The sequence below is a fragment of the Nilaparvata lugens genome, chromosome 3 (genome assembly GCF_014356525.2).
Source record: "Nilaparvata lugens isolate BPH chromosome 3, ASM1435652v1, whole genome shotgun sequence".
Lineage (NCBI taxonomy): Eukaryota > Metazoa > Arthropoda > Insecta > Hemiptera > Delphacidae > Nilaparvata > Nilaparvata lugens.
In genome coordinates, this window is record NC_052506.1 from 53,679,605 (window position 1) to 53,690,338 (window position 10,734).

General features: G+C 34.6%; 1 protein-coding gene across 1 annotated transcript; it reads left to right on the forward strand.

Moving 5' to 3' along the window:
* The first annotated feature begins 615 nt into the window (after window positions 1-615).
* LOC120350248 lies at window positions 616-8,711 on the forward strand. Its single transcript, XM_039422830.1, has 3 exons — window positions 616-753; window positions 4,856-5,068; window positions 8,656-8,711. The coding sequence occupies exons 1-3, from the start codon at window positions 681-683 to the stop codon at window positions 8,709-8,711; spliced, it is 342 nt and encodes a 113-aa protein (XP_039278764.1). The 5' UTR covers window positions 616-680.
* The last annotated feature ends 2,023 nt before the right edge of the window (window positions 8,712-10,734 follow it).

Sequence of the window (10,734 nt, forward strand, 5' to 3'; positions counted from 1 at the left end):
TTTTTAACCTGCCCCAGTGCAGTCCGGCTTGGCCATAAGCTTGGACCTCTCCTTTTGATGCAGCCTATGACAGGCTGGATTACATTGTGATTCTCTCAGGGGGAATAAGTTAAGTGTTTATCTAGCCTATTGATTTCTTGTTTATCTACATTTTATTCAACCATCATTTTTCAATTTATTGTATTGAAGAGTACACCTTGTATGAATTATTGTTGCTCAATTCAGTGTCAATTCAATTTACATATGATTATTTCTTAACACATATTTGTGTAATGACACTATTTTCCTTTAAGTTTTATTGAGTATTATCATCAATTTGTTGAATGTTAACATAGTATTCTGTAAGTATTCTGATACTCATAAAGTGTGGTCACCTGGGCCATGTGTATAAGTTTGATACATAGTGCATAGACTTGTTTGAGGCTTGTGTATACTTTCAATGCACAATCTTTCCTCTAAAACCATGGATATTGTGCTGGCCTCCTAGTGTACTACTTCACTCTTGGCCAACAATTTTTTTCTCACCAGGGGACAGCACAGCTCAATAATCATGACGTCAATATACACCAGCCGGATCAGATGGTTTCTAGCTGTTTACTGTTCCAAGAGGCTTGTTTTGGTTATGAAACAAAATCGAATCTGTTGGATTGATGTTATGATAATTATTATATAAGATTATAATGTCGCGGAAATACTATACAGATGAAGAATTGAGGAGACTTTTGGAAGATGAATTGGACCTTTCTAGTGATGGTGAGTATCTCATTCATAACATTTATGGAAATTCACCCAACATGTAGACTTAGGACTAGGTTGTAATAAGATTGTTATTCAAGCAATCATAAGTTCATAATGCACCATAAGTGCACCTCCTATGTGCACCTTTTTTCGAAAATGAGTTATTTTACTTGTTAAAGGCCTAATCTAATCCTCTATCAACTGGCAAAAGCTCCTATGTGACAAGTCCACGGTTTATTCTCAATTTAATAAAAACCACTGCCTCCTATGTGTCAGAAGAAAAAACTGTCGTGGTGAAACCTCTCATGTGTTTCGGAAACATATGGTTGGTATTACCGTTCCAACAATTCCGCGAACTGAGCACGTGGTAGGTTTTGCAGAAGAGCTTTCTCTAGTCTCTTGCTCTCGTAATTTAAAAGAAGTTTTCATTTTATTATTATATTCATCATCATTAGAGTTTCTATTATCAATTCATACTACAAATGATCAAGGTAAGTTTATTGTTTTGAAGTATTATGTATGGAATAATTAACTTCACTGCTCTAAAATCTTTATGAATGTTGCCAAAGCAACACTATAACCCACTGAACCTATTCAGATAGCCTACTTTTCTCTCAGCTTTGTAATTGTGACAATTAAAAAAAAGGTTTAAATGAGAATGCACTTGTCAAATTATAATGAATGCTTTAGGCAGGTATAAATTCCAAATTTCAACTGCAGCAAAAATTATGATTGTGGTTTTGAATTCAATTCATAGGCACTAGACTAGCTTACATGATAATGCAGTCTCAAACTATAAACACAAATTCAAATTCATAATAAAATAATATTCTATGTGCATTCATAATAGAGTGGTTCTCATTTCTGTATTTTATAGAGATTATTCTTATTCAACAGATCAGCACCTATTAGATCTGTCAAGCATTGTTTGAATTGCTTAAAAATGATAATGTTTGTTTATATAAGTACCTGCTCTATTCACTGACTAGCCTAACCATTGAAACTCTTCATCCTTACCAGTTTGCCTATAAACCTAATATTCAAATTATAAACATTATAGCTTTTAATACAAATTTTAACTACCTAATAAAATCAATTTGTAATCTCAAAGTAATGCAACCTACAGTACTTGATGGAATTTCACTTAGTGCAAACATTAGATTCACCTCTGCCTCTTGAAAAAAAATTATAATTGAAATTAACTAATTCATAATTATCTAACAATAGTGTTCTGATTTCTTTCTCAGAATGGCTTCAAGAGGTGAGAAAATACAAGATTTGGCGCTGAAATTATTGAATGAGAAGGCAAATCCAGACTTTTCAAATAATGAAGAAAGAACACTCATCTCAGATTCTCCGGTGTGGAACGATTTTATTGTTGAATCTGATGGTAATCTGGTAAGTGTTGGTCATTTGCCAGGGGGAATGGAGACTATTAATCAAGATGACATCGCAGAAGACAAGGGGATTATTGATCAAGATGACATAGTAGGAAAAATAGGGATTGTTAATCAAGATGACATCATAGAAGACATGGGAATAATCAATCAAGATGGCACAGCAGAAGAAATAAGGAATATCAATCAAGATGACATTGCAGAAGAAATAGGGATTATCAATGAAGATGGCATCACAGAAGACATGGAAATTATCAATCAAGATAACATAGCAGAAGAAATAGGGATTATCAATGAAGATGGCATTGAGATTGCTGAAGAAATGGGAACTATGAATCAAGACAACATTGACATTGCAGTTTAATCTCACAATTCGACCGAAAATGAAGAGACTTATCAACAGCAATTGGAATCTCAGCTAATAGATAGTGAAAGTAGTGACTATTCACAGAAGAATCCTAGCAGAACATCAAAACATCGATTGAAAAATGAAAAAAAGAGACAGTCTGGACTTGCATACATAGGTTTCAAGAGAACAGGAAATAAGATAATACACAATGAGTTAAAAGAGCCTAGAAAGATGAGAGCTCGTTGTAATCATACAACTGTGGAGAAGAAGTCTGAAAGGTCATTTATGTGTGGTTTGATTTCTGATGAGGAACGTGAAATTTCTTTCAAAAAGTTTTGGAAAATTCAATCATGGCCTGAGAAAAAAGCATACATCAAGAGATTAGTAGTCACAAGTAATGTTCGACGCAGGAGGAAGTTGCCTGACAATCACAAAGAAAAGTTGGTGAAAGGTGAAGGGCATGACATCTTTATGTCAAAATCAAATGGTGATAGGATATGTGTATGCAGGACATTTTTCATCAACACACTATGTTTGGGTGAAGATACATTCAAAAGGTGGGTGAAACGAGATGATGAAGGTCAGAATAGTGATAGTGATGACAGTACTGATAATTTTGATGAAGAAAAAACAGTAAAAAAGAAGAAGAACTCAGAGAGTGGTTGTACTACTAATGCAAAAAAGAAAAAAATGAAGCAATGACAAAGAGTGTTGGAAAATGGTTAGAGCTACTGCCTAAAGTACCAAGCCATTATTGCAGAAGCTCTTCCAAACAAATATATTTGGAATCTACTTTTAGGTCAGTGAGTCACATGCATGAAATTTATAAAATATGGTGTGATGAACAGGGTATGAAGCCAGTGGAACGAACATTTTTCACCAATGTTTTGATCAAAGAAAAAATAAAAATCCACAAACCTAGAAAAGATCAATGCGATGTCTGCTGTGGATTCAATGTGACTAGCTACCAAAAGGTTACCATAATATCGGATGGATGCTGTTACCAGAACAGAAACCAAGTTTTGGCCAGTGCACTGAGTGATTTTGCAATACAACATTCAATCGTAGTAGAGCAGTTGTATTTAGAAAAAGGGCATACCATGATGGAATGCGACAGTGTTCATGCGACTTTGGAAAAACTTTTTGTTCCACCATTGAATGCTCCAAGTGACTACATAGCACAAATGAGGCTGGCAAAACCAAAACAACCCTACAACATCCATGTTGTGGATTACACATTTTTCAAAAATTATGAACCCACAGCAACTTTTACTTCATTGCGCCCAGGAAAAAAGCAGGAGATCCAACAGTTACAAACATTTGTTGTCTACGTTATTGTTGCAATGGAGACATTCTCTTCAAAATGCGACACAGTGAGGAGTTTGAAAACTTGCCACAGCGGAGGAAGAAGAGGAATGAAAACACTACACTTGGAAATTTGTACAACAAACCAATTCAATTGACATCATCAAAATGGAAATGCCTCCAAGACTTAAAGGAAGTCATTCCAAAGGATCATCACAATTTTTATGAATCCTTACCACATCATTAAAACAGTTCATGAACAATTTTTCACATTATCAATCGGTACAAATATTAAATGTTATATTCAACAATAGCTTTACCTTTTTTAATGATTGAACAATATTTTTTATTCATCTTAATATTTTGATTAAAAGTGATGATGATTTTCAAATGTTGACTTTATGTTCAGAAACCTCCTATGTGTTATATTTATGACATACAAAACCTCCTATGTGTAAGCTACATACAAAAAAATGAATTAGCATTAAAAATTAAATTATTATCTATGTAATTTTGTATTATAAATGATTGTTTAGAAGCAAATATTAACAATTTCTGAATTTTATAAACTGGAACCTGAAAAAATACCAGCAGGAACGTTTTTTGTGTCTCCTGAAAAATTGCCTCTCCAGCACATGGGAGGTTTTTCCACGGCAGCATCGTTTCATATTTCATTTCATATTGTATTGTTGTTAGTTTGAAATAGTGATATTTTATGTTTTTTAGTTTGCAAAGATTAGACATATCTGGTAGCCTTATCTACATCTTCTTGTTATTTGGTTCTTCTTAGCCTTCATAAAAATTCGAAAGTGGGAACACATGTTAGTAGGTTATAATAACAGATTTGATTGTTTTTTTTTCGGCTACAGTAGGTTGCATTTTGTTTGAATAAGGGAGTTGTATGCTATTATGTTATGAAAATTGGGCATTTTGTTTGAATAAGGGAGTTGTATGTTATAAAAATTAGGCATCTACATAATCTGTTTTTTCAAGTAATATAATGATTTATTATTTTTCATAATTTCTGTAGTACATAAAATAGTTTGCTTCATTTTCATTGTTACAGAAGATCTTGAAAATGATGAAGATATTGCAGATAATTTTGAAGAAGAGGTGAATGCTGCTGATGTTGAAGATCCAGATCCAGATGGATATCCCAACAATATTATTGCAGATGATTTTGAAGACGTGAATGCTGCTGCTCATGTTGAAGATCCAGATCCAAATAAATATTCCAACAATGAATTTGAGGAAGATGAAAACACTGATGTAAGACAAGGTAACCTTCTTCAATTTGATTGTGGAGAGAGAAGTGCAATTTCTTTGGACTGCCAAAATCTGCTTGAGAATACTGACGGGAAGTCAATTGATTTCTACATACGTTTCGTTGATGACAAAATTATGAACATTATTGTAACATACACAAATGTATATGCTAACCAATACTTTGTTGATAAGATAGTTTTAGAAGAGATAGGCCCTTGCAGTAGAACCAATGCATGGTTTGATACAAGTATAGAAGAGATGCGTTTATTCTTAGCTTTGGTAATGTGGATGGGGTTTGACAGAAAGCCTTCACTCAGACTATACTGGTCAAAAAATATTCTATTCAAAAATGAGGTCAGTAAGTTTATGAGCAGGAACAGATTTGAAATTCTATTGAAATTCATCCATTTCTCCGATAATTTGCAATGCCCTCCTGGTAATAGATTGCATAAAATTGAAAATCTTGTGAATGTTTTGAATACAAAATTCAAGCTTATGTACGATCCAGGTGAGATGGTGACGATTGATGAATCGATGATTCCTTTTAGAGGTCGCCTACGATTCCGGCAGTATATCCCAAACAAGCGACATAGGTATGGGGTAAAAGTTTATAAGTTGTGTTTGGCAAGTGGCTACACTTGGTGCACCAAAATTTATACTGGAAAGGAAGATCATGAGCCACATGGTGAAGTGTCAAAGACTACACAAGTGGTAATGGAGCCATTATTGAATAGTGGAAGAACATTATACACTGACAACTCTTATAGTAGCATCAAGTTGGCAGAAGAACTGTTGAAAAAGAGGACCCACTTGGTGGGAACTCTCAGAATGAACAGAAAAAGAAACCCTCCTGCTATCACAAAAGCAAAACTGAGAAGAGGAGAGATGAAGTTCCAACAGTGTGGCAAGGTTGTTATTAGTAAGTGGATGGACAAAAGGGAAGTTCTATTTCTTTCCACAAAAGCCACACCAGAGATGGTAGAAGTAAATACAATTGGGGGCAGAGTGGTTATGAAACAATCTACAATTTTAGAGTATAATTCTGCAAAGGGCTTTGTTGATCTGTCCAATCAGGCTTCTTCCTATTCAAATTCACTGCGCCAAGGTATAAAATGGTTCAGGAAAGTGGCATTTTGGCTGTTGACTAATACGTCAGTGGTGAACAGCCATAGATTGTATTTGATGGGTGGTGAGGATAAAATGTCAATCACCAATTTCAGGCAGTCTATTGTTCAGGCTGTCCTGGAAGAACAGCAAGTTCAACAACGAGATATACCTCGAAGGGTTCAAAGACAGCATCACTGTCTAGTGGAGAACATGGAAAAGAGAGGAAGGTGCAGTGTTTGCTATGAGTCCCTAGTGAGTAAATTTGACAGAGGATAAGCTCTAAAAAAGTAGTCAAGTAAAATCGTCTTGTGTTTGATGTGAAAAATATAAATACATGTGTAAGGAATGTTTTTTCAAAATCCACAATTGTGAGCTGAAATGAATTTTTATAACTATTTACCCTTTTCAAATAAAGCAAGATTTTTTCTATATATTTTTCATTCACTTTGCCTTGAATGTACACTAAATTTACATGACAAATCCATGTGTATAATTTTGATACACATGTCATTCACAAAATGAGGCCACATGTATCAATTTGATACATACGCCATTTTGTATTCAAAAAAGGTAAAAAGAGGGAGATGATGTCTTATCACACTTCAAAAACTATAATTACCACTGTAGTTTGTAAAAAATTGTGTGGCCTACCAATGTTATTTATTGTTTTCGCATAAATGGCGCTCAAAGTGTTAATAGAGAATGAATAAGGCTCTTCAGTATTGTGTCATTGTGAATACTTAAGGTTCGAACCCACTAGAACGTATCATATCATGACCGTGCCCGTACCGACACATGCAAAAAAATATTCTTTGCATCATTTGATATGTAATACACCCATTAGACCGTTCCGTCACCGGCCAAGCACAGAGTGTGCCATGCACGTCCAGGTCAACATTTGTCGGCCAGTATATTTTGTCTGAGACGGAACGCTCCTTGCATGGCACGTGACGCCTGCAAACCCCGTTGTAACCGCGCATGCACCGCGTTGGTAACCAGTTCACCGCTACATTCTCTTGCTAACTGACGCGTTCCCAACAACTTCTGACCGGGCATCATACATGTATCATACGCGTACCATACACGTAATGTACTGGCATAGAACGCTGTTGATCCGTTGTAGTGGGCATAGTTGTTATTTTACGTGCCTGGCATGGTCTGACACGGTCTGTGTCTGGTACGTTCTAGTGGGTTCGAACCTTTATTTGTTCCTTGAAATGTTTGATAACTTATCATTTACTCATTGACATCTTTAACTTGAACACTTGTTTCAAGATTCATGTATTGAAATCTTTTATCTGATTTAAGTTCATTATGATTTAATTCAGATCTTTCAAGGATTCAGTCATTCTTTGAATCAATTTCAAGTGATTTTTATCCTTCAATTTGAATATTGTTTTATTACATAGATTGTACTTTTTACCAAACTTGTTCAACTGTATTAATATTGCAATTCTTATCAGAATTTTCTAGGTGCTGGTTGAGGCCTATTTAGGTAACATTATTATCATTTAATTGTCAACCTTTTTAGTTATTGCCATCAGCAATCCACATATTTGAATACCTTTTTACAATATTTGTCTTGCCTATTTAGGTACAGATTAATTTCAATTTGACATTGCTTTCTGTAATCAATTTGTTTAACTCATGAATCAGTCTTTATTAATCTTTGTATTGGTCAAATTATTTACTATTTTTCAATAAGTCTTTTTATTAGCACAGTCATTCACACATAGGGGACTGTGCTGGTGTCGTACCAGGTTGGTGTTGTGACCATGTCATTTGAGAGCTCTTCAAGGCCATGGTCTCATGCCCTGTGGGTTGCTGGCCCTGTGCGGCTGTTTCCGTGTACACCTGCCAGCTGTTCTGGCTTGCAGATATTTATCAGCATTCAACCTACTACCATCATCCAGTTCTAGTCGATGCTTCATTCCTTGACCATCTATTGTGAGGAGAGTTTCTAAAAAAGTGGAACCGAAGTCAGACTCAACTTTCAGCAAATAATTCTGATTGGCAACTGCAATCAAAAACTTTAATTCTCTTCTCAGCCTCACAAATTCATCTTTGTAACCAACTGAAGATCGCTGTTTCGTGCACATTTGTTCTTCCTCTTAACCATGTCAATTATTTAATGCCTGTAGTCTTCTTTGTTCTGTAATAAATAGAAAAATTCCAACTGTGCATTTGGGTCAAGCTCCAACAAATTTCATTGAAGAGAGGAAATCGAGAAATGAAAAGACTCCTGAAATGTTAAAGAAGAGAAAACTGATGACTTTCTTGAAAGACATCAGTGAAAGCATGCTGAGATTCTCAGAATTGGACCAGGCTGAATTGAAAAGAGATATTTTCAATTTAGAGAACAAAAATGAGATAGAATTTAAAAAAAAAACAGGAGTTCAATCAACCTGCTCAAACTTCATTGGCATACAATCAACCATCTACATCGGCTGGATTCTTTATGAATACAGCTGAATCTGGGTATGTATGTTACAGATATCCAGGATATGCCGCACATTGGCAAGAGAACATACCCCATGACCCAACCATAAATTAATAAAAAATATCCATTTCTACATTCTTTTCACTCTTTTTCAACTGGAATAATTTTTAATTAAGATTGTAAATATATTCAATAAAAAAAGCAATATAAACATGAAATGATTGAGGACCTTGCCTGACATAGGGCATATTAGACCCATGTGCCCTTTTTCTGGCAATTGTTTCAAACGAACCGCCATGATTTCCTGTACATGATTGCCAACTTTCACATAGATATCTTTTTCCTTTGATGTTTTACATAAACTTGATTAGAGTGGTGACAGCTGATGTTCTTTGAAATAGTTTCCTCGTTCACTGTTCAGATATTTCTGTGAGCTTATGAACTGTTAGGTTACGGTATGTGTTATGTTCATGAGATTATTATTTCATAGTTTTTATGAAATCATCATGGAAGTACTAAAACAAAGTAGAACAAAAACAAAAACATAAAATATACAATCACACAAATGTGAAACGAGACAGTGCTAAAATAAAAAGACAAAAAGGTGAAGAATTTATGAACCGTTCAGGGAAGATAATAATGAAGAAGAAGTTTAATTTAGTTACCCAGTGTTGCAATGGGAAATGTGGTGATTTGTTTCCCAGAGAACTTCAGGAAGAAAGGTTTTTAGATTTAAAAAAAAAGTAAAGAACTTCAGGACTCATTTCTCTCCAAGAAGTGAGTCTATGACAAGAAGTGAACTAAAAACTCATACAATTCAGCCTAAAAAGGTACATAATAATATTTGGAGCTATAGCCTTGAAATTGGGGGTTTGAGTGTCAAAGTTTGTTTGGGATTTTTGAAACAAATACTTCATATTACACCAAAACGGATAAGGGCAATAAAGCAAAAAGTGCTGAATGACAAGGACTGTAAGAAACAAAGGGGTCATCATGCATACCGTCCTCACAAATTGGAATCCAATGTATTTGATTTAATGAGGACACAACTGGAATCATTTCCTTATAGACTTAGTCATAATAGTGGTAATAAAACATATTTACAATACTTTGACAATCCTGAGCTAAACATTAGAACTTTATACACTATGTTTCAAGAGTTCTACCAGTCCAAAACTAATACAAAATTTGAAATGATCTATGCTCATTATTTCAAAAACTTCAAATCAGAGTTTGGTGGGGAGTTCTGTGTGAGAAGACCAAAAAGTGATGTACAAGTAGGTACGTGATTTTTGCACAGAGTGTAAAGGAAAACTTTTGATTAATCCAAATGATGCATGTAAAGTGCTGTTCCAGATCCACCAGAGGAAATACCAAAAAAGAATAGAGGTTAAAAATGTTTTTATTAAGAAGGCAGAAAATGATCAAACGTTTTTAGTATGTGAGTTTGACTATGCCCAAAATTATACAGATCCCCAACTCAGTGAAAACAGCCAATTTTACAAAATACTTCTATGGCTTTATGCATTCAATATTCATGTTTTTAACAATAATGAGTCATTTTTCTATTGCTTCATGAAGTCTCAAGCTGCTAATTATGCTGAAGCTGGGTTTACACCAAAGTTTATTAACAAAATGTTAATAACATCATTCTTATAGATTCTATTAAATTGATCATAACTGAGCATACACATGATGAACATATGTGTTTGTCAAGTTCCGTTCAATCTAATAAAATCTATAAGGATTATGTTACTAACATTTTGTTAATAACTTTGGTGTAAAAAAACCCAGCTTTACAGTGTTGCATCATTCCTATATGATTTCCCCTGATTTCAAGAGTTTGAAGTTATATTCATCATGGTGAAAGTTCTTGGAATTAGATAAATCTTTCGGATATTGTAGGGGAGACCAGTACACAGTGGGCCACCGTACACAGTGGGACACTGTTCAAATATCGCGCTGTATTGCTCACAGCTGATTCATCAGCTGTACCCATAATGCAGTTTGGTCTAGGCCTCCTCCATATTGGAGATCATTGTTGTAACACAAGACAAGCATTCGCTATCCTGAGGTATGTATTTTAGTCATATAAAAGTTAATTTTTCTGCCTATTTTCAATTGTTTTAATT

Bases quoted from the DNA above. Each gene is read 5' to 3' on its own strand.
- LOC120350248 (XM_039422830.1), top strand. From the start codon at position 681: ATGTCGCGGAAATACTATACAGATGAAGAATTGAGGAGACTTTTGGAA. The intron at 754-4,855 runs GTGAGTATCTCA...TCATTGTTACAG, and splicing joins ATTGGACCTTTCTAGTGATG to AAGATCTTGAAAATGATGAA. The intron at 5,069-8,655 runs GTAACCTTCTTC...TGTATGTTACAG, and splicing joins AAACACTGATGTAAGACAAG to ATATCCAGGATATGCCGCAC.